This window comes from Ambystoma mexicanum, chromosome 6q (genome assembly GCF_040938575.1).
Source record: "Ambystoma mexicanum isolate Mex_15411 chromosome 6q, UKY_AmexF1_1, whole genome shotgun sequence".
Lineage (NCBI taxonomy): Eukaryota > Metazoa > Chordata > Amphibia > Caudata > Ambystomatidae > Ambystoma > Ambystoma mexicanum.
The window spans coordinates 728,993,950-729,019,283 of NC_090937.1; the positions used below are offsets into that span (position 1 = coordinate 728,993,950).

At 45.9% G+C, this 25,334-nt stretch overlaps 1 protein-coding gene across 2 annotated transcripts in view; it reads right to left on the reverse strand.

Moving 5' to 3' along the window:
• Nucleotides 1-25,027, reverse strand: part of PRMT9 (protein arginine methyltransferase 9) — a 1,177,496-nt gene extending 1,152,469 nt beyond the window's left edge. Inside the window, exon 1 of one of the 2 annotated variants that reach the window (XM_069631249.1) lies at nucleotides 24,730-25,027. In XM_069631249.1, the coding sequence (XP_069487350.1) occupies nucleotides 24,730-24,885 (156 nt within the window). In that variant the 5' untranslated portion in view covers nucleotides 24,886-25,027. The remainder of the gene's footprint in view (nucleotides 1-24,729) is intronic. The other variant, XM_069631248.1, reaches the window with a different exon arrangement.
• Between the last annotated feature and the right edge of the window lie 307 nt (nucleotides 25,028-25,334).

Below are 25,334 nucleotides of genomic sequence, written 5' to 3' on the forward strand. Positions count from 1 at the left end.
AGCGATTACAGGTGTAGCAGTCCTGATGACAGGCGTGTGTTCTGAGACATTACAAGTAGAGCAGCCCTGATGAGATGCGTCTTCTGAATCACTGAACATTTAGTAGTCCTTTTGATAAGTCAAACGCTGTCAGCTATGTTACAATTGAATGTAACCTACATCTTAAACACATACCTCTGATGCAGAGGCATTAACACGCCTATCAATAGGATTTGAACTAACATGTTACACAATGATCTCTACAGCAGGGTTATTGACCCACTGAGCTGCCTTTCTCAACAGGCTGTTCACTCGGAAAGGCACATACGGTTAGGGCACTGGCAGTTCCATGTGAGACTTGCCTGACAAAACTGGCTTGTCAAAAGCTCTCAGCCTCTTTGGAGTATCCTACATGAGTTAGGAGATTTATAATGAGGCTTTGAAATGTGCTAGATTTTTGGCAGTTGGACTCAGTAATCGCACATAGGAGAAGCAGAGGTTTTTTAAAAAGCGTACGACCGAGTAAGAGGGATTGACGTATGAGAGCATATGACAGCAGTGCCATCTTCTCACACTGCTCGCCAGTGTGCATCACACCAGCTCAGGAGGATGGTGGGAAGGTTCTACCTGAAAATACAATTTTTTACTGTGAGGTTGAAAATCTTGCAAATAAAACAATACATTTTCGGTATTTTGAATGCAGGGAAAGACACCACCCAGCCCTGCAGCCCTGATAAACCCAACACATCCCCATGCTATCCACCCCTGCATCTATTTTTTGGGTAAAATTAATTGTTTTCCATGCAAGGTTTTCTACCTTGCAGTAATGGGATTCAATATTTTTGTAGCGATCCCGGGTAGACTCCATGACTGGCACTTCTGCATCCGGCTCATTTATTCTATGCAACAGCTTTTAATACAAGCCAACCGTCCCGATTGTTGGAGGCTAATGACCATGGCTTATAGGATTTTGTTACCTTGTTACAGGCTATGACTGTTGTATTCGATGACAGATGCAAGGCGCAAGCCTCCGATCTACAGCTCTTGGCTTTGTCACAGGGCAAACTTTCCCTTTTGCAATATGTGGCACATTTCAATCAAATGGCGGCTGAAACCTGAAAACAAAAAGGCTGCAGTTTTTTATTGTGGCTTGTCTGATGATCTTAAAGACGTCCTGTCCATAGTTCCTACTCTTCCTTCTACTTTTCCAAATTTATTGGATCTAGTGCTCCAGGTGGATGCATACCAGAAGGAGCGCAAGGGCATAGCTAAGAAGGGTGAAATTAAGACAGGACAGTTGGATTCGGGTTCACACTGTGTGTCAAGTGATCCAGAACCTATGCAGATTGTGGCGGTAAGGGCCCCCTTGACTAAAGAAGAAAGAGAACGCAGGTGGTCCCCAAATTTCTGTTAGTATTGCGGTCAAACTGGGCTATGTCCAAAGAGGCCAGTTAAGAAATCGTGAAACTCCAAGACTCGTACCTAGATAGAGCCATAGGCACGGGTCTGAAGGAATCCGGCACACCATGGGCTTTGCACTTGGGTACCAGTTAGGCAGTTATGAATATCATTCGCATTCATACACAGCATTATCGATGTATTGCATTTTCCAGTTATTTCGTATTTGTCAATGTTTATACCTCCTCTGAATATAGACATCACATGGTATAGCGTTATAGTGGTTTCAATGGTGCTTTTATTCCTTATCCATGTATTCTCGGAATAGCCCCCAGATGTCCTTTGGTCTACACATTACTGGAGCAGCGCTCATATATCCCTCCTCCCTCTCATTTGCAAAGGTCAATTCTTTAAACCAACCTTGCATTGTCTGTGCCAGGTTTGATTTCCAACTTAATAAAATAATTATTTTTTAGCTATTTTGCACCCCATGTTAAAGAATCGCCAGATCGTAGAACGGCACGCACCAGAACCCACCACAATGCTTCACAAAATGACAAGATCACGCCCCAAGCACCACAACTCCATTGACCCTACACAGGTAACGATCACGGCTTGGGCCAGAATTGCCGATATATGTATATGACACAGACAAACTATACCATCCGAGCATGCCGATTTGGGGTGACCCCCATATGCCATTCACCTTAGACGGGGAGGTAGCTACACACTGGAGTACTAGAGGTATCGTCCAATGGGGACAGCTATTCCCTGATAAACGCTTTGTGACATGAGAAGATCTTAAAGATATATTATGGAATACGGCCAAACACAAGTGGCACTACATGTGCATAAAAGCAACTATTAAAAATGTGTGGCCCACCTTTCCAGAAGAACCGGAGATAAACATGGGGCTGGGATATATATTCACAGGAGGAACGGGAAAAGTCACGGCTTCCACACTATATAAAACTATCGTTCAAACACGCCCAGCAGGGAACCATAACGCCAGAAACAAGTGGGAACAGGACCTGGGACATCAAATAGAGGACCACAAATGGCTACAGATATGCACATTGACCAAACACATATCATGTAACGCCAGATACAAACTAATACACTATAAAATAGTACACAGGACACACTATACCCCTGCTAGACTCAAATGCATCTATCCCCCAGCTGCAGGAACCTGCCCGAGGTGCCAGTCCGAAGATGCAGACATCTTCCATATGCTGTGGGCATGCATAAAACTGAAAGACTACTGGGCAGAGATTTGCACAGCTCTAGACGAAATGGCTGATCCGCCCATTGAATGGTCACCCCAGTTATGTTTTCTAGGGGCGGTGGGAAAGATGAACCCAACATGGCGGAAACTTTTTGAACCTGAGTTTATTGATAGCCAAGAGGGCAATATTATTGAAGTGGAAAAGCACTTTACCCCAACCAAGGCAGACTGAGACCCGGATATGTTATGGACAAATGATACAGAGGAACTATATATAGACTCGGTACTACCCACTTTCAGACCCAGAAACATATGGGCTAGGTATAAACAGTACCTGTCAGAAAAGGCTGAAGCTGAGGACCCAGACTCATATGGAATGTAATTGAATATGATGTAATGATGAATACCCTGAACAATTGTGTATGTGCTACACCTGTGTGCCTGTGTGTCTCCGAATAGGTACCCGAGAGGGAGGATTGTTGGGGAAGATGTCAGGTATTTGGTGTAGCACTTCAGCCACCTTGTAGCAAAATTCCAATATTTGTAGACGGCCCCACATTTCATGCATTTGCTCTCAGTGTTGGGGGAGAATTTAGCAATTTTCTCTAGCGTGTAGTGTAATCTATTCAACACCTTATATTGCATGAGTCGATACCGAGAGTTCAGCGAGACTTTTTTTTGTGAGAAGGCAGTACTTCTGCCATTTTCTTTCCTCTATGGTAGTTTCAGTATCTCTTTCCTACTTAAATATCACTGTGTTTTGTATTTCACATTTGTTTTGCACTTTAGCATATATTCTAGAGACAGTAGCCCTCTAAAACTTTCTTACTGCACGATCATTTCTATGCATTCAGCAGGTTCTGGTTACTGTGGGAATGATGGGCACTTTTTATTTATTTATTTATTTATTTTTACAGCTGCACGCATGCGATAGTATAGTAACACCCTTACCGGGCCATCCCCCAATTTTGCTTTAAACTCTTCTATGTTGACGAACTACCCCGGGTAGAGATCACCTAGTTTAATTTCTTTACTTGGCTCCCACGCAGTCTGGATGTCTACATCAAATGTACGAGGGAGCCCCGGACAGTTCACAGTGGGATGCTATTGCAATATGGGATAGTTGTGCCCAATCTTCTATATATTCGGTGCCATGCATTAACCGCGGTGCGCACAGGGTCGTATGAACACGAGTCAATGTCATGGTTGCTTAGTATTACTGATCTAAGATCCGTCGGGCTTGCCCCGTATCTTTCCAATTTCTTGTGTGATGTGTCCATGACTGTCATATACCAATACCCTGCGTAATGTGCCTGCGCGGTTAGGTAATAAGAGTTCAAAATCTGGGCCGCCTCCGTCATACGGCTCTGTGATGGATTCCTGTTTCATGCGTGCAACCCTGCCCTCCCATACAAATTGTGTGACCAGTGATCGCAATCTGTTAAAGAATCTCCGCCCGGCCACAACGGGATTGTGTTGAAAAAAATACAACAGCTTGGGTGCCATCACCATCTTTAGGAGCAAGATTCTACCGTATAATGAGATTGGGTATTTGGACCATTAATTTAATTTGAGTTCTAATGTGTTTAAATATTGCTCATAGTTTTTCAAATAATAATTTCTGTGTCCGTGACACCATTACCCCTAAATATTTTACAGTAGTCGGAGCCCATTTTAGCCCGTGGAGGTTTGCCAGTATCTTTGTATTATCCGTCAATGGGAATAGTTCTGATTGGGTAGTGTTGATTTTATAACCAGAGTGTAGTGTGAATACCCCAACCTCGTCCAGCACCAGCTTTATGTTTGCGTTCGGGTTTCAAAGCTATAAGAGGGTGTCATCCGCATAAAGTGAAATCACCTGTGGGGGGCCAGATATATGTATACGTCTACAGACATGGAAGGCCCTTATACGACTTGCTAGAGGTTCTATAGTCAGAGCAAATAAAAGGGGCGAACAAGGGTAACCCTGCAGTGTACCCCTCTCCAATGCAAAGGGTTTAGAGTAATTTCTATTGGTGTGCACTATAGCTTTTGGGTTTGTATAACAGTTCCACATATTTTATAAATCCATCCCCCAAACCGAATCTGCTCAGCACCCCGAATAAGAAATTCCATGACACAGAGTCAAAAGCTTTCTCGGCGTCTAGAATGACGGCCACGGCAGAGGTTTCCAGGTTTAACTGAAACACTGTTGCAAACAGTTGCCGCAGGTTTAGCACAGTCGATCTACCAGGGATGAATCCCGATTGGTCCGGGTGTACAAGTAGGGGCGCCGGTCAGCTGTTTGTTGTGGAGGACACATGGATGCGGTGGTGTGTGGCCATGCCAATGAATCTGCCCGGCCGTGTCGTGATTTCATGCACTAGCAGGCTGTGTGTGCTCACAAAATTCTTAAATAAGAATTTTACACATAACACAATTGTGTCACCATTATCCAACCCGTGGTGAAGGGTGATGGTACGAGAGCATACTATTAGGTAGATCTCAGTCAGCATGTGCCAAGCAATAGTTGCGACCGTGTGCGTGAAACACCGAGTGGGATTTAAATCCAAGCGGTGCTGGCTGATCGCATGCATATTCGCAGGGTGCTAAAAATATATATGTGCATACTTGAAGCGGTCTGTCAACTGTATGGATCCGCTATTTTTTAGCGTTTAGACGGTCAGACACCCATCTTGAAAGTGGCTGACAGGCGTGCGGTTTCCTTGGAAACCGTAGTATTTATGCCTGCCGCCATCTTGGAAAATCTCAGTGAATAGGAGGCTACGGAAGTGCCCGGTGATCCAACTGTACACAAAATGCCTATGTGGGGGCAGTTTAAGGAAAAAAGTGAATAAGATCCTGGTTAGTTAGCAGATAATTCTCAGGATAGAACATAATCTTGTTGAATGTTGTTGTCATGGTGACGAGACGTGCATCAGCGATAGCTGTCGGCCATTTTAAGGCTATTGTTTACCAGGGCTAAATAAACCAACGTCATGAATAAGGAGCCAGGTGAATATTGGTAGCACAGTGACATGGTGTTAGCCTAAATACAGTATGTCCCGTATTGTAAACTTCATAATTCTAGTGGTTTAGAAGATCTCCATAATGGGTGTAGGTACCTGTAGCTGGCAGAGTTTATAGCAACACATTTCTTTGAGCAAATGGCAACAACACATGATTAATTAATCAGGAATACTGCAGTGCTCAGATCGTTCTAAGAACAGAATTACTTGATCATATGACCACTCGTGTTTCATCAGTACATGTGATCAGTGTAAAGACCATGTATCCAACAGATCTCACCATTATTGCATTATTTTTCAATATCAAAATATGCATTCATAAATCTAAAGATGCCGCGGTGACAATCAATATGCAATTTTGCTGTGTGCAATATGAGATACACATGTACATAGGTCCAATGCATGGAAAGAGCGGGGGTAACAGACACATGTACATAGGTCCAATGCATGGAAAGAGCGGGGGTAACACACATACATTGTTCATTGTCCATAATACATCATAAAAGATCATAAAGTCCGCCATTGGCATACAGTCCATTCGTAGAGGTGGAGATATGTACCACGCTATCACTGCATGTGTACCAAATAAAATGGGACTAAAAATTGCATATGAGGATCAAGGTAGGGCTTTAAGTAAAATGTTTCCACTCAAGGGTAATATTAAGACAATCTTTTACAGTGTTAAGTCGGTGGACCCATTTCTGTTCAAGTTGGGTAAGGATTCTGTCAATGTCGCCACCTCTTCTAGTGGCTGTTACTTTCTGTACTATGAACCATTTGATGTCCATGATGGTATGGTCTTTTTCAAGGTAATGGTCCACAAGTGGTTTTTCTGGTACATTATTTTTTATGCATGAGCAATGTTCACAGATTCTAGTTTTTACGGCTCTCATCGATTTGCCAACATATAGGAGTCCACAGGGACATTCTATGATGTGAACAACATGTTTTGTATTGCAATTAGTATGGTCTTTCAAGGTCCAATTGACATTTCTGTGTTTAAACACTTTTCTGGTTTCAGTGAATTGACAAACTGTACATTGTCCACATCTGTAATGTCCTTGTACTTGAGGAAGATTTCATAGAGTTGTTTGTGGGTTTGCTGGTTCAGTAAAGGTGTGTACGAGCGATTTCTTAATGTTCTGATTCTTCTTGAATGCGAACGGAGGAACTTTTTTTTTAGGGACCCAGCGTTCTTTATCAGCTGCCAATGCTTTCTAATCGTATTTTTTACTAGATTACTTAGAGGACTTTACATTGCAACACATACCAGTCTGTCTAGATCTTTCTTTGTGTTTTTAGTAAGGCATACAGTGCGATCAGTGTTGGCTGCTCGTTTCTTTGCGCGTCTTATTGCCTACAACAGGGCAACTATGATAGGAAGAATCGAGGAGTCACCTTCTCTGGCACCTCTCCTAGTAGCAGTGGCAGTACCATTGGAAGTACCGGATATCAACAGCTAACAGGTTTTGTTTGTTTGTTTCTTTAGTTATAATGCGCACCAAACCCAGAGGTAACGGGGCGCAACAATATGAAGATGCAAGGCTTACAAAGTTTCAATTAATTTACAGTATAACCATAAAACTATACAGATAAAGTTAGTTGCAGGCAAGAGATAGAAACATGTTCAGATTATATACAAATCAAGTCTCTACAGTACAATTCCAACTAATATTTACAGTGATGGGCAGCATAGCGAAGTGTATTATTGTGTAGGCAGTTGTGAAAGTCTAACTAGCCTTCAGTCAGGTTGAGGTGGGTGATACAGCTCTTTCTAAAGTGAAGGTAGGGTTGGTCTATTCTCAGCTTGTGAGGTAGGGAGTTCCAAAGTTTAGCAGCCTTCACAGGAAAGCTATTGCCACCAATCTTGGTAAGCCTAAATCTCGGTACTACTAGGCAGTTAGAGTTGCTAACTCTTGTTGGCCTACTAGAAGTTCATCTCAACAGTTTGTCTATTAGGTATTATGGGTGGAGAGCCACTTGTGTTGACGTCTAGTTGTGGCAATGTGTACTCTTTTGATCATGCCTAGTGCGGCTCTTAGTGCATTATTTTGCAAGATTTGTAATCTCTGGATAGTTGCTTTGTTAGCACCACTGTAGAGAGCATAACAGTAGTCTAACCTAGAGAGGATTAATGCTCTAGCCAGGATAATGCAACTGTTGTTTGAGAGAAATGGCTTACCAGCTCTGATAAGCTTGCATGTCTAGGCTGTGGTAGAGGCCAGAGAGTTCAGTTGTTTATCAAAGGACATGGTTGAGGCCAGGTAGAAGCCAAGGGTTTTTACTTCTTTAGAAACCTTAATAATGTTTCCATCAATTGTAAAGGATGAGTATTCGTGACTTCATTTGTTGCTGTTAGAAGGAGTACCTAGAATTATCAACTCTGTCTTGTCATCATTCAGGCATAGCCCGTGGGTGGCCATACATGCCTGGATGATGAGGTATACTCTATTCACCAGCGCCAAGTCCTTACAACGATCCCTAGAAAGCGGGAGGAAAATCTGTGTATCATCTGCATAGTTAGTGTAGGTGATACCCAGAAGATCCAGATCATCGAACAACAGCTTGGTGAATATATTATATAGAGTAGGGGAAACGCAAGAACCCTGAGGTACACTGCACAGGATCGGGGTAGGGTCCACCTCCGCCGATGATTCATGGTCATTATCCCCTCTCTGCAGAAGAACTTACTTACAGATGACTGACGCCAACGTGCTTTATGATTGCGGTAAGCACCGCAATCTCCATGGTTCTCTCCTGTGAACTGTGTTTTCATGCATTTAATGCATTCCAACTCTTAGATGTTTGGTTGCCTACTCACTCCTGATACTTCTTCTGTCGATTTACTCCGACAGATCACATAGGATTCTTCACTCATAAGAATGTAACCGTCCTGATGAAGGCCTACTAAACCACAGCTCCTCAAGTAGCTAAATGGCCGAAACACTGTTGTGTTGACCTGTTTCGTGTTGTCTTTCAACTTTTGATTGTTTCACATATATGTGCATTTGACCAGACAATTACGGTATTTATTTCTCATGTCACCCCTACTAGGATGCATAGAGAATATAATTGCTTAAATTTGTACTCCGAATATTGTTGATTTGGATACTGCTACTCATGTACTATATCATGTATGTTTCATGTCGAATATCCTATGTTTTAATGTTCATGTTTATCACAACACTTACTGCACAAATTAAACAAGAATTGCAGTATTATTTCAATTATTGACTTTATTGAAATCCAGAATGAGAGGGTCTAATCTTCAGTTGGACTCCTATGACCTTGCTCAGTTGTGTTGCTATATGAGTCTACTTACCTGGGTAGAGCAAGGCATTAACCAGGTGCCCTTTGTAATACTTGCCCGTAGCGGACTGCCATATCAACACTCCTACCATCCCAGCCCGACACCTACCTGGAAGTCCCCCACTCATTAAACGGCATGAACCTAGGGCCACTCAAACTTGAGTGCTAATGCATCCCCAACTGAACTGAGATAAGTATTGCGAGTCCGGCAGGAGCCATCAGTCCCCAGAAACCTAGACACCCCGGCCCTGACACAGCGAGCTAACCTAAGTCACCCCTTACTGGGTTCCCCCTCTTGTGCTGGGTGCAGGCACCCATATAACAAAACACAAGGACGAAAGGGACCGGCAAGAAGCAAAGTTACATCAGCATGTTTGTCAAGACAGTGCCCAAGGCTGCGGAGGGAGCGGATTGCACAGGCGACTGCACTGGTGGGCCCACGTAGCTCCAAGAGCCCAGTGAGCTCCAGCGCATGAGGGAGTATATGTGCGAGGGGTTCACCACACTGTACTTGAAATTGGACGACATGAGTGGCACAATCTGCTCCCTTAAAGCCTGCATGGACAAAACTGACACTCGCTTCACTGAAGTTGAAAATAGAGTGGGCACAACCGAGGATGAAGTTGGCGTACTTAGGGCTGATGTTAATGCACTATATCAAAACAAGTACTAAACATCAGTAGGAAGAATGAGAACCTTGTAACGCTCACCTGGTATCCACGGGGACGTCACTCAGCCTGTTCTGACCTCTTACGACTTCAAACCCTTCCCTGGAGTCTACTCGACTGGAGACTGGGCCTGAAACACAGGATTGGTAGAGTTTAACTCCCTATTGTCTCTGTGTGCTTGAACCCCTTCTTCCCCAGGGTCCAACACTCCCCTTTGATCCACAGCTCACCTTGTTTTCTCGGAAAGTGTGCTCTCTGTCCTGCTTTCAGCGCAGGGGCGCGTTGATTGATGCAGGCTCGTTGCTGCCTAGTTACTTCACTGGCAAGAGTCTGACAGGTAATTATAATGAGTCTTTTGAACAGTTCTCTAACTTTGTTCCTTTCCTTCCTTAGATGATGGCTGGCGTCCGGGGATGGCGACGTGCTGCTGAGATGAGTAACGCTGAAGGTGAGCAAGAGAGCGATGCGCAATGCACCCTTTTCATATTTGCATTGAACTGAGTACTTTTTCTGTGTCTTTTAGGTGCCGCGACGTTTTCAGTGTGGATGCCGGTTATGAAGAAGAAATGCGATGAGTAAGCGCGGTATGCGGCGCCTCTAGATGTTTCCACGCTAACCTGGAGTGTGTTTTCCCTCTTGCAGATGGATGAGAAGTTCCGGAGACAGAGTTCCCTCAGAGCGGCTGGGATTCAGGTAAGCATTTGAAGCTCGTAGTCTTTAAAAATAAGCAAAGATTTGCTGAATGCTTACTAATGCCTTTTTTCTGTTCTTTTCCCTTTTCCTTAGGAAGCGGCGTGACGGGATGGGAATGACACCGCCAAAGATGCCCGCAGAACAGAAGAAGCGATGAATGATGGGCAGAAGCGCCGCAAGGTAAGGCTGTTCCTAACGGTGTTCTTGTTCTTGCAGGAGCTGAGCGCAGAAGAAAGATGCAGGCCTACTGGAGACCAATCCGAACACGGTGAGTGTCACGCTGCAGGTGCAGAAAACACAAAGCACGTTTCTCAGCCTGGGCGTGGCTTAAATAGTCTCTGGGTATCCCAGGTTTCTCTGGGCTGAACCACACTCAAAAGACTAGACTGCACATGCAGTTCTGGGAACCGAAATATGTGGGGGCATCCATCTTGTCCCCATCAATGCACTACAAGTCCAATCCCCAATGTTATCCTATGGGAGTGAGTGAGTCTGGTGCCACAAGCTCCAAGTCTGACTCCAAGTGGGTCTTTGGAGGGATGGAGTGGCCCTTGAGGGCCATGTAGGCGATCGTGGCTTGGCTCCAGCCTGACATCTTGGAGGGCTGAGGACATGAGGGGCAGGAATCATGAAAAGACCTGGAGGCCAGGTTGCGCTGTAACAACCTAAGAATTATTGGCGTACAAGAGGATAACATTGAGGGACCTATGGAAGACTATGTAGAGCAAATGCTGATGACTCTCTTGGAGGACCCGGAGGTGTCCCCGCAATTCACCTTCGAAGGAGCACACCACATACTGGCCCCCAAACCTAAACCCGACGCCCATCCTCGCCCGATAATTGCCCGTGTGCACAACTATCGTGACAGAGATGCACTGCTCCGCGCTGCAAGCGCGAGCTACTGTTGGGCTCCAACAGAGTCCACTCGTATTCAGACTTCTCAGCGTTGGTGCAGCAAGAGCGCAAGTCATTCCTGGCGACCAAAAAAAGGCTCAGTGAGCATAACATAAAATATGCAATGCTCTACCCGGCTAAACTACGCCTTGAACACAACGGCAAGGTGTACTTCTTCACGCTTCCTGAGGAAGCCATGCTTTTTACAGACAAACACTATCCAGGATGACCGCCGTGGTCCAGTCAGCATCATTGAAGCCTATCTGAAAACCCTCTTTGACATGCTAAAATCAATGACAGCCCCTGGGGTTAAGATGTCTTGTCTCCTTACCATGTGATATGACTGTACCACCACCCAAGCTGCCCGATCACCGGAAATCCACTGTTTACTTATCTTACAGTTTAAGCCAGCTGTGTAGCACTGGAAGCAGTCGGTGCGCAGCCCCCCCCCATGCAAGGCTGCAAAAGTAGTTGGGTTGTTTACACAGGGAATGTCATCCCTCTAATTGGGGAAGGGAGGTTGGGATAAAGTTGTTCAAGATGTTTTTATGTTTCAACCGCAATCTCAGCACACGCGGAGGAAGCACGCCAAATCATTGGAGGTATGATAATACTGCAGTTAACAGTAACTATGCGTGCAGACTAGATGGGGGTTGAACCACTGCACCTAATTAGTTGGAATGTACGCAGTCTTGGCAATCCGATCAAAATGCGACACCTGCAACTGTACCTAAAACGGCACAAGGCACAGATGCTGTTTTTTTCACAGAAACTCATGCACTGACAATTTTGTGAGGCATTTGCAAAGCCGTGGGGCCCACAACGTTTTTATACTGCATACTCAACCCAATGCAGAGGAGTCATAACCCTTATACATAAATCTATCCAATACACTCATATCAAAGCCCAGACAAACCCAACGGGACGTTATGTCCCGATACACGGGAAGCTACATGGACAGGAGGTAGTACTCCTGAATTCGTATGACCCCAAAATCAATGACCAGAGATGCTCGATCTACTCTATCAATACCCCCTTATTCCCACTCTATGGGGGACGGGGGGGGGGGGAGACTTCAATACCATAATGGACCACAGCCTAGATAGATCCGGTTCCCGCCCCCTCCAGCCGACCAAAGCTGCACCAGGAAGGCCTCAGTGAGCAAAGCCTGGAAGACGCTTGGAGGGTTCTGAACCTGGGAATAAAGAAATAGTCGGACTATTCTACAGTCCACGATTCCCACTTCAGTATCGATAGGTTGCATATTTCCGATAAGCTGATTGGTAACCTGAGCGGAGCTGAAATACTGCCCAGAACGTTCTCCAATCACTCCCCGGTAACACTAAAGATATCAATGGGAGCTGCGCCCAATAGGGACAGAGGATGGAAGCTCAAACCGCAATCCCTACAGGATCCTGTGTTTAAGGCCGAGCTCGCCAAACACACTGATGAATATTTTGAATTAAACAAGGGCCCGGTTGATACACAGGAAACACTCTGGGAGGCCTTTAAAGCGCATATCCGAGAGGTTGCACTGGAATCCAAGGCCGGGATACTCAAATCCATACACGCTGACATACAATGCAGTGAGACTCACCTGCGCAGACTAGAGCAAAAGCTAGCAGCAAATCCTGGTAACCAACTCTTAGGGGAGATTAAATAAAATGGAACTAGACAAGTTCTGGACAGGGAGCTGAAGTTCCTAGACGGTCCAAATCAGGCTAGGAAATATGGACAGGGTGAGCGACCTGGCAAGCTGCTTGTGAGGATAGTCCGACAATCCCGGGGCAGCCGGCACATCCCTGCTATACAAAGTACAACTGGGACAATGGTCCACACTAGTGAGGGGGTGAGTCGGGAATTCCACGCATTTTACACAATGTTATATGCCAACACTGACACAGCAACCACCCTGGACATAGACAGATACTTGGAGGTCCTCCCGCTGACATCCCTCTCAGCGGGCACCAGAACAGCCTTATTGTCAGAAAACCATCAATTATTATGTATAAGTCACGACACATTCATGGACGTGGTCATACCCAGTCTTCTAGTATTATTCCTCCTCTGTTGTCACCCAAATCTGGTAAAAGAAGACATCTGCTTACTAGAGTAAACACTGGCAGGTTTCCCATGCACTGCAAGTCTTTCCATGCATGTTGGGATTTTCCAGGGTGATGATGGCGCCCTGCACACCTGTCAGCAGGTTCACCGTTCCGGCAGGAGCACGCACATCGGATCAGGTGATTCTCCATCTCCATAAAGCCCCACCCCAAACAAAGCTAAAGCGCTTCTGAATTTGCTTCTTTCTCGCTTTGAAAATTACTGGTTTACAATTCTTGCCTGCCTACCGAATTAGCTCTTCGCTCTACCCCTTGTCTTTGGTTTAGGAACTTCAGGATTTTGACTCTGTCTGTTCCACAGACTTCTGCTGCTTTACGTATTGTTATTCCACCGTCAGAGAAACCTCAACCCGGACTGTCCACGGATTCCCTTTGCCTCACGGATTGTCTTTTGCTGCTCGATCATTGCCGACACGGAACTCTATCAGGATTTTATTTGGTTACGTTTGGATATTGAAACACATGTCTTGTTTGTGCTCGGACTAGAGACTTTTTCATTGAGCACTGACTTGGCCATTTAAAGGCGTCCTCGTGCCGTTGGGTAAGGAAACTTGGAAACAAACAACACCCTTGGAATGTAGGCATCCTCGTGCCGGCGGATCAGGGGAAGTCTTACAAGACATTAACAACATCTCTGCTAAGAACATCATACCAACAGCCTGCTTACATAACCACTACAAGTAAGAGATTACCAATTCTGTCTGTTCTTGTTACGTGTTTTCTCATGCTCATTTTCTATGGTTACATTTCGTTCTGACTACATCTGTTTGCAGGGTAACGCCATCTACTGGTTGGGAACGGGGAGTCAGTGCCACTCTTAATTCCAAGGGAATTCATGTCATATGTCCAGGTTAGCTCTTATTACTTCCCTGACTGCATTACTGTTCAGTGTTGCATCCATTGTACTGATTCTTGTGCGTTTCTTTCACAGCCAGCGGTGTCCTCGAGTGTCCAACCAGTCTTTCGGTCAATAGACCTCTCAGTCTGTCCTTTAGTACTCCTGAGTGGTACATTGGCAGGAAGAATTCGTCATCTACACGACGAGCTCAACTGCCAGTTTTTGATACGTACCATGGAATAGACAGGGGAAGTTCTGACACTTAGACAGTCCCATTACCACAGAAGAGATCTCTTGCGCCATAGACGAACTGCCAACCAGCAAAGCCTGTGGCCCATATGGCCCAACACTTTTATTTTACAAACATTTTATATCCCCGACTGATCCTGGAAATGCTGGAGATGTGGTCGGAGTCCCTCTCAACTGGGGTGCTGCCACCCACTTTATGGGAGGCAGTGATCACAGTCCTGCTACAAGCCAGTTAAATCCCCAGAACAGTGTAGTTCTTATAGAGCCCTTTCACTTATTAACTCCGACATAAAAATGTTCGCCAAAGTGCTGACACTCCGATTGGCCCCCTACATGACGCATATCGTACACCCAGACCAGTCAGGTTTTGTTCCTGGCCGGGCTACGGCATTAAACTTACGGCGCCTGTTTAATATCCTGCACAAATAGACCCCAGGGCACAGGCAGTTGCTGCAGCCCTGGACATACAAACGGCATTGGACTCCGTGTCCCGGCAGTTCATGTGGGCAGTGCTAGAGAAGTACAACTTCGGACCAAACTTTATCTCATGGGTCAAATTACTATACGCAGACCCGGTAGCAAGGGTAAATACAAATGGCAGCAATCACAATTGAGGGTGAGACTAGGCAGGGCTGCCCGCTGTCACTGCTACTGTTTGCCATGGTGATGGAGCCATTTTCTGATGACATATGGAGTAACATGCATAGGGTAGTCAGGCTCTTAAAGTAACCTGAAATCATCTCACTATACGCCGATGAAGCTTTATTATTCATCCGAGACCCCTCCAGACACCTAGCGCCTATAATACAGACTGTCCAAAGGTTCGGCTCCATGTCCAGACTACGAGTCAAATGTACTAAATCAGAACTATTCCCACTGACTGACTCCACTAACCCTCCCCCAGACCAGATGGGCTTCACATGGTTGCCGTCAGAATTAAAATATCTAGGGATTACGGTGACACAACATTATGATCCCTATTTTGTTTGACGTGTCCAGTATGTTCACTTCATTTCACCCTTTTCACCAGTAGGCTTTTATGCGATCAGAGTTCGGAGTCTGCTGTAACCACGTATCTTATGGAAGTGTTTGCTCTCCGTATGTCAATATGTTTTGGAGATTTCTAGCAGAGGCCGAAAATGGCAATCGAAAAAGGAGTAGTATCCCAGAGAAGACGCCCACGCAAGGCTCGTGTATTCATTGTATTAAGTAGGAGTCCCCACTTCCATGACAGCAGCGGTGTATCCTGGTCTCCTTACTGCAAGCAAGGAGTGCGCCCTTCGCGGCAGCGCTGCCTGAAGCTTGGAAGTGCAAGGTGGCAGGGGTTAGAGGGCAATGTGCATATCTGTTTAAGTGGTCCAACTGCACCACTTGATTAGACCTCCGTCTCAGGTAATCTTGTCTCCCTTTTGCTCTCGAGTGCCCCAAGCACGGATCAAGAACTAATTTGCCTAGTTGCTGTTGTGCTTGTCCCCAGCTCTCCCGCAGAGTCACGCCGGCCCCGACAATCAATCCTGGCTTAAATTTTGTCTAGCTTCACTGGGTCCGTGCCAATCAGCCATCCAGAGGGCCCACTGGGATCCTTATGGTAAGTGTATGCCACTATTGTTGCCCACAGTGCAGGTACCAATTACCCTGTGAGCAATACATTGATCTCCTTCTCATTTCACGGCTGTCAAGCGCCATGTGTCCCTCCGGGGTGTGGAGGGCTTCTAGGGTTAATGGTGTGCAGATCACGCCTTTTTATTTATATTCCTCTCTCCGATCAGATTATGGAGTTTCCTTTATTAGGAGAAACCTGCTTCAGCGCAGACCGGAGCCAGCATGGAGTTGCAGGGTGTGCACTTTCTCCTCGGGTGATGGTGCCGATAGTTATGGTTCTCATTAGGCCCCCCCCTCCGCATCACCCGGAGCAGATGCACTCTCACGGCCCTGACACCAGTATGTTGGAGGGCAGTCACGCCTCCAACTCAGCAGGGCCCACAAGTCCGCTGGCGGCCACCACTGCCCTCTATTCCCACTAGTGACTGTTCGATTGGCCGCTCTCACCTTCCAGGCATATTGCAGGACAGTCCCGCCCAGGCTCTCCCCAGTGTTGGCAGGGGTCCGCTATGCTGAGTGGGTATGGGACACTGCACCTCACTCCGCCCAACACAGCCGGGTTAACTTTCTCAGCTGAGGGAGAGGCCGTCCTCGCATGAGGGGTTTCAGTCCGCCACCTGACCCCTCACTTATTTTCTGCCGCACCCGAGGTCATCGGGTTCAATAGATCAGCTCCCGCTACAGTCATGGGCCTCGGCTCCTCCCTCCCTTGCGTGGCAGTAGCGGTCTCCGCCGGCGCTCCCCGAAGTCACATTTCAAAACAGCAACAGCTCCGATTAGAGATGGTTACTGAGGCTTATGTTGAGACATACTGTGCACAGGGTCAGTATGTTCGTTTGCAGTGAGGTTTTTTTTTCAATTCGTTTTTATTTGTATTTTTAACAATAACCTTTCCAACATGAGGGTTTCCACCTCCCTTCCCCAGCCCCATCCCTCTCTGATCCGGGTACTGTCCTTGCTTTGGCACTGCTCCTCGGAGTGGTCCTGGTTTGGTAATGACGGTCTCCTCTGGGTCTTCCTTCGTGTTAGTTCACCAATGTAACTCTTTCATGGTTCGCCTTCCCGGGGGTCCGTAATTCCCAGGAGGCTCATAGACCTAGGGCACCATGCACGGCGTGTACCCGCTCTTAAGTATCTCAGTAGACACGACCAGTCAGTGCTGAATCCGATATAGTATGTGAGCCATTCCATGGCTACGAATGACCAGATTTTCGTTACCCACTCGTGGTCCTGTGGGGAGCGGGGGCGTCCCTCGCCTTCCACTTGCGCGCCAAAAGAGAGCGATGCTGCCATCATCATGATGACAAAGTTTGCGGTTTGGTTTTGAGGTGATGTCCTCTAGACCCCTGTTGAGTTTTATCATTGCTAGTCCCCTGTTCCCTCCCCTCGTGACCCCTAGGACTTGCTCGATTGCTTCCTGGATACCTTTCCAGTAGCTGTCTATGTTTGGGTATTCCCACCATATGTGGCTCAGTTGTGAGGTTCCCGGGTATATTCTATGTAGCCTGACCGGTGTTATATGCCACTGGAATATTAGCTTCAGCCAAAGCTCTCTAACTTGTAGGGATCTCGATAGTTTAGGGACCTACCCCCACAGTTTTGACCACTCCGATTCCTCTATCGTGCATCCTGTGGCCTCCTCCCATTTGTTCATATATGCTCTAGTCGGGGGGGGGGGGGTCCTCTCCCTCTTTTATGTGTTGGGTTTATTGATGTAACCACTCCCTTATCGCTGGGATCTGTATTTAGGGACTTCTCGAATGGGGTCATTTGACGGGTCCCCGCTTCTTTCATGGAGGGATGAAGTAGCCAATGCTGCAGCTGAATATAGCTGTAACTCTGCTTTTCCCCCCAATCCGAAGTCAGCCTTGCATTGCTCAAAGAGTTTAACCTGGTCTCCATCGAACATATCTCTAACCCTCTGGCATCCCCCTTGTTGCCAGGCCTCAAAAGGCGAGTGTTTATGTCCCGCAGTGAATTGCGGGTTGTCAAACAGGGGTGTACATGGGGAAGGGTAGATGTAATGTATGCCCTTTTTTTTTTAACGCGTAGTACCATGCGTCTCCCACCGCTGTTAGGATTGCGCTACTGTACATTTGCGCCCAGTCTATCTGCTTTGGGTTTCCATAAGATCCCCTCCAATCCTCCCCCTGCTACCGCCTTATCCATGGGTCTCCATATTTTCCCCCTGTTGTCCTTTTGCCAGTCTCTAATGACCCTCGTTTAAAGGGCCCTATAGTAGGCCCTGAAGTCCGGTTCCCACATTCCCGCTTGGGACGTTGGGGTTCTCATTTATTTGGCAGCAACTCTCAGGTTTTCTTTTACTTCCAGATAAATTGATTCGTGATTTTGCGATGGGATCGGAAAAACGCTGAAGGTATGCGGATCGAGAGGGCTGTAAAATAGTAGAGTAGTTGTGGGAGGACCACCATTTTTAGGACATTTATACGCCCCATCCATGTTATTGTAATATGGCCCCAGCCGATCATTTTGGTGTTAAGCTTCTCCATTAGGGGAGGGTAGTTTGCTTGGTAGAGTTCATCCACCGTTTTGGCCAGTTTTACTCCTAGATGTTATGGAGTTTTCTACCCACCGATAATGGAAGGTCTTTTTGAGGTTCTGTTCTGCCTTGGTCATGAGGCTGAGGATTTCAGAGTAGTTTAATTGGGCCACTGCTCCGAACTGGTGGAGTTCTATGTCTACTGCCCTCAGGGAGGTCTCTGGTTGGGCCACTGTCATGAGCAGGTCGTCTGCGAATGCGGCTACTTCGTGGGTGCCCCCCCGCCCAAAGGGTATTCCTGCTATTTCCTTGTTGGCTCTTATGGCTTCTAGAAAGGGTTCCAGGTGTAAAGTATGGGGGACAGACGGCATCCCTGCTTTGTACCTCCCCTGACAGCTACACGTTTGACAGTGAATTTTAACGTTGGTCTAGGCACAGTTTAGTTCAAGGATTGCAAGTGGGATCGGAGCCACGCGATCAGGCATCCATTTCCTTCGGCTGCTCAACAGCGTCCCGTGTAGATGTAGTTCCCCCTTAATTCATCTATATGGTCCAAATACTTTTCACTATGTCTGACGGGAATTCTTTAGCTGTCCCCTTCCTGGTTGATTCAGGAGCAACTGGTGACTATATGGACATTCATTTTGCCAACAAACACGGCTTTCCAACATGTCCCAAGAGCATGCCTGAATCAATTAGTGGTGGATGGTACCCCACTCGTTTCAGGGGAGTTGACTAAACAGACACATCAAGGGCGTTGAGAAACGATTGCTTTTGACCTCACGTCGGCCCCCCAGTTTAATATAATCCTGGGGACACCTTGGCTCCGAACCCACAAGCATGATATCGATTGGAATGAGCAGACAGTAATGTTTTCTTCACAGTACTGCCAAGACCATTCTTCTGTCACTCCAGACGCTTTACAGTGTTCCACTCGCTTGGCTCTGGCTCCAGGGATTCCTTGTGTCAGTGCCGTAACACAAGTTGGCACTCTGTTTTGCCTGAAGAATACCTGTCTTTCAAATACGTGTTCGGCCAGGAACAAGCAGAGTTACCCCCACACCGGGTTTATGATTGCCCTATTGATTTGCAACCCAATGGTACTGTGCCTCATGGGCGTATTTATTCTTTGACCCATGCTGAGGACCAAGTGCTAAAGGAATACATTGATCACGCCCTGCAAATCGGGCATATACACCCTTCCATCTCTCCCGCTGCCTCCCCAATTTCTTCATACCCAAGGACAGAGGGTTGTGCCCCTGTGTAGATTATAGTGCACTGAACGCTATAACCATTAAGAACCAATACCCAATCCCTCTGATTTCTAAGCTACTGAAATAGTTGCAGTCATCCACTATTTATACCAAGCTGGATCTGCGGGGGGCGTACAACCTGGTACGTGTGTGCAAAGGGGATGAACGGAAGACAGCATTCAAATCCCGGTATGGGCTATGTGAATACCAAATAATGTCTTTCTGCCCTTGCAACGGTCCTGCCACATTTCAGTACAACATGAATGACATCTTTAGAGACATGATGCCTCTCATTGTGATTATCTTGACGACATACTTATCTTTTCCCGCACCTATGACTAAAACGTTTAGCACAGCTCCCGGGTTCTACAACACCTACAAGACAATGCTTTGTTCGTTAAGCTTGAGAAGTGCATATTTCAAGCTTCAGAAGTTGAATTTCTGGGTTTCCAACCAACCACTGCGGCTAACCAAATGAGTAATAATAAGATCAAAGCCATACTCGATTGGCCTACCCCTACAAACGTCGAAATTCTGCAGTCATTTTTGGGTTTTGCAAACTTTTATAGGTGGTTCATTCATTCTTCTATAGTTGCTCTGCTAACCCACCTTACCAGTCCTTCAGTCCCATTTCTTTGGGGAAAGTAGACTGAGAATGCCTTCCAGACTTTAAAACAGGCTTTTCCACCGCCCACCAGATCCCTCTTTATCGTTTGTTGTTGAATCTGATGCCTCTGAGGTTGCTCTTGGAGCAGGATTGTCACAATGATGTTGCTCTTGGAGCATGTTTGTCACAAAAGTGCCCTACAACCCTGGCGCTAAATACAGTGGCTTATTTTTCTCGTACGCTTACAGCCGCTGAAAGGAACTACGCAATTATGGAAAAAGAGCTACAAGCTATCAGAGCCGCTTTCAAGGAATGGCGGCATCATCTCTCGGGTGCTAAACACATGGTGGTGGCGTACATATATCATCAAAATCTACAATCCTTGGGTAATGCAAATGCACCACTGCACAGCAAGAACGTTGGCATCTGTTTTTTGCTATGTTCGACTTTGCCATCACTTATCGACCCGGGGTACAACATGTGAAGGCTGATGGGTTGTCACACATCCCTGGTGATACCCTTAAACCTCCTGATCCATGTCATGTTCTGTCTAAAGATTCTGTCTTGTGTGCCTGTACTGCTTTTTTGTCCATCTTACAGCACATTCGTCATTGGGCAACTGAGAACCCTCATGAGGTGCAAGCATTAAACGCTTCTTTGTGTGAAGGGTTACCCTTTATACATGACAGTTTGTACCTACCCAGCGAGTCCACTCGGAAATCGGCTTTGTCCTACTCTCAGGATAGCAAACTTCAAAAGACTCTGGAGCTGCTACAACGATGGCCTTGGTGGCCTCAGATGCAAAGAGATGTCCTCGATTATATTGTTGCCTGTGCCATATGTACACAAGGCAAGGTGCTCCCAGGCCCCAAGAAAGGTTTCCTGAAGCTTATGCCCCTTACACACAAACCCTAGGTTGTCTGTGTCTATGGACGTCATTGTGGAAATGCCTCCCATCAAGGACTTCACCTCTATCCTTGTTGTCATTGTTTTATGAAAATGGCCCAGTTTATCCCATGTCGAGATTTTCCCAATGCATGGGAACTGGATGCCCTGATTTAGTCCTCGTTAATTTAATATACGGTGAGTACTACCTAAAGTGTTCAGATTTGTCACATCCACGTAGGCAGACAAAAGACATGATCATTAATTGATTGTGCCAACGCAACACAGAAAAACAAAAACAGCACTCCATAAATATATGAATAGATATTCTGGATATATTTTAGAGCAGTAATAAACCTACTTTATAGGAGTGCAATTGACTGTATGTCTTTCTGTATTTCTATTACTTTTTCTTTGAAAAAAAATGTCAAAACATTTGTGTGCTTTCAAACATTTTCACCTTTCTAAATACACATTTTTAGAGGTTATGTATTGATAATGAACATGAACCAGCTATTTACGCTTTGTATTAAAATAATGTTTAAACTCTGTTTATACTCTTACACACATTTCTTTTCATGACCTCTGTGCATAAAAGTGTAAACTTTTAATTAAAATGAATAACGACAACACATTGTTTTGTCTAGAGCGTGGGTCCCCACTTTCTGTCTAATAGTGTTTTATGAAGGCATGGTACAGTTCTTTAGTTTGCCGTCTATTGTGTTAACTGATCGGGACACACAATTTATATCCAGATTCTGGCGAGCTCTTATGTCTTTTCTTGGCATAGATGCCCGCTGCTCTTCCTCTTATCATCCAGAGACCTACGGGCAGACAGAGAGAGCTAACGACACCCTTAATGTCATCATCTCCATAGATAACATAAATTCAAGAGTCGGTTCAAGAATCTGCATACAATATTTCTTTCACAAACCCGAAAACAGCTACAGTCATACTAATACTCTCCCCGTAGAGGATAGACCCCCACCATTCGGCAGCTGTTCTAGTTATACATTTCTCACTAAATGTACCCATCCATCTTTTTCTCTCAAGAGTTCGAAACCGGGGTAAGACGCAATTATGTGCTGTAGTGTTTCCTTTTTGACCTTCACACCATCAACATATAAAATCTCTCTGATCTTTTGGTTTCCTTGCTTCCAGTAATTCCCTGGTAGGCATTAAGTTCATCCGCAGTCTCATGAACTCCCTTCTACGTGTGCTGCAGGGACATTTTTCAAGTACTCCTGGGGATTTCCCCTTGCCCTGTGATTAGGGTCTTTCTGTCCATATAACTTTAAACACCTAACATTCTCTCTAGTGTAAATCCAGTCCAAATCAAACAGTTCCCTTTTAACTTTGACTACATGACTGTCTACGTGAGAAGGGGCTGAGTTTGCCTACAACAACTCTTTCCATTACTCACTCGGCTGTTCACCGTTCTATGCCCTATATGGCCATTATCCACTTATCTTACCTACACTTCCAAATTCGGTTCCCGCTAGCAATGATTGGTTAAACAACCAACTTCACACAGAGGTTTTTTGACATTTACGCAGCACTCAAGAAACCACAAAGCGTTTTGTCAATCGAAAAAGATGTCCTGCTCCAATATTTGTGCCAGGGAATAAAGTCTGGCTGTCTACCTCAATCTACAAATTCACGGCAAGAAGAAATTACTGCCAAAATATATCGGACCATATGAGGTCCTTTCCTGCATTAACTCTGCATTAACCCAGTTGTTGTCAGGTTGTGCATTCATGCCAGATGGCATATCCATCCAGTGTTCCATGTCAGCTTATTGAAACCCTTTGTGGAGGGTACAAGACTACCTTGCAGACCTCCACCTGTACCCAACAAGGGAGTCGATGAATATGAAGTATGTTCCATCCTTGGCATCCGACTCTGTAATGGTGTTCCCTACAACCTCGTTGACTGGAAAGGTTATGGCCTAGAGGATCGCACTTGGAAGCCGGTTTCCAACATACATGCTCCCAGGTTACTATGCCTTTTCCATGCTACTCACAGTCCTACTGGGAGACAGGGATCTTTGCGTAGGTGTACTGTCATTCTGCCGACTTCGCCTCCTCATTATCTGAGGAAACTGCTAGATTGGCATATTCCCTGGAGGTTGGCCCAACAAAGAAATGCTCACCTGCATCCACGCACTACAACGCACAGAATTCTTGGCTGCACTGCCATGCACTGTGCGATGAATCCCGATTTTTCAGTCAAAAATACTGCTATTTTTCACGTTCTACCGCCTAAAATTATTCTAGTCCCAATGCATTCCTATGGAAAAATCAATTTCCGCCGATTTCTCTTACGAAATCTCCCTTCCAGGTTCTTCAGAATTTTGGCATGTATGCCATGTACTCACAACCCTGTGTCTGTCTGATCCGTCTAACCAATACTTTAAGTGGGCCAGGGCCAGGCCCTGGCAGTCTCCAAAAAGTGGGGCTGAGCCAGGGCCCTCTGGTACCACATTACCCCACCATGGCTGCAGCCGCGACAGGAGATGCGCCTGCTATTGAGTCAGGCAAGCTGACAGAAGTGCCAGCCAGCCACAGCACTGTAACTTCTGTTTCCCCACACCAAGTCACCAACGCAGCTTTAACACTCGGCAAACCTGGAACTGCGTGACATATTCCGAGGTTTATAAAAGATGGTCTGAAAAGTACACAATTCAATCCATCTTTTATAAAGCTTTGTCCATGGACAAAGACTCCTCAAGCTTTGTCCGTCGTCAAAGCTTTATAAAAGATGGATTGAACTGTGTACTTTTCAAGTCATCTTTTATAAACATGGAAATATGTTACATATTTCTGTTTAAAAAAGGATTGAAAGTGTACAAACCATAGTAAGGTACACACACAAATATATAACTGCTATATATTTGTCTGCGTGCCTTAAAAGTTTGTGTATTTTTCAGGCCACGCCCATCATGCAAGCCACGCCCCAAAAGAGGCCAACCCTCAATTTCTTACCCCCACTTAAAGCCCTACGTGTAACCACTGATCAGTGTGCGATAAGCCTGTGTGATCACAGCAGCCATCCAGCAAGTCTGGATGGTCACGGCAACTGTTCCACTGTCTAGCCGTGTGGCCCCAGTACTGCCATCATCTGCTGCGTGCTCGGACTGGCCAGTGTAACCACATAGCGGGCCACAACAATGGGAAAGGAAGAGGTTACATACTCCAGGGGGAGGAGGTGGGGTTTGCAAAATTCTTAAGAAAAGTATTCCTGTCATAAAGTCGTGTGCTTCCCCCAAGTAAGTACTGTGACGAGGAAGATTAGGACTAAAAGTAATCACGATTATTAGAGGTAAATAACCCACAAATTGTTATTTCTGCATGTTAAAACTATGTCATCTAACTCTGCTGTGCAAGAAACGTAAATTGTATCGTTTCGCATCCCCACATAGGACGTGAAAGGCACGTGACAAGATCTGTTGCGCATTGGCCCATATAATGCACAAGGCAAGGGGTGAGTACTCACCTTGAGCTCGGCCTGCAACTCGGGGGCAATGCTTAGTACCAGCAGGTAGTGCGCATAGGCAGTACCAAAGTCGTCCCCAGCTAAGCAGTCGCGAGCGCTACGCAAAGAGCTGGACACGAGCGCCTCCCGACCCCCAGGAACAGCCGAAGGCAGCATGTTGGGAGGATTATCAAGGGGTAGAGGCAGCACAGGAGCTCCGGCTTGCAGTTACACTGAGGAGAAAACGCAGCGGCGCTGGTGTAAACCGCGCTGCCGGGGAAGACGAAGCTTAGTGTCCCAGTCACAGCCAGGCCCTAAAGAGGACATTGGTTGACTCTGCCGGCCATCTTAGAATGGTGGATGTGTCTGATTCAGTACGTAGGAATAGCCCTCCTAAAGTCAGAGACCTCTCCTTGAATATATGAAGTGGTTGTTCATTTAGCGACCGTAGTCGGCATTCTCACTTATACTCGTATAGTAATTGCGTATTAGCAAAAGTCCTTCATGATTGTCACAATGAAACTTCGTGTTGAATTTTCTCATATCTCCTGGCAGCTCAGGTACACGATCAGTGTAGTAGGCGGCTGCTCTGTTCAACCCTTTAAAGTCGTACTTTCTATGTGTAC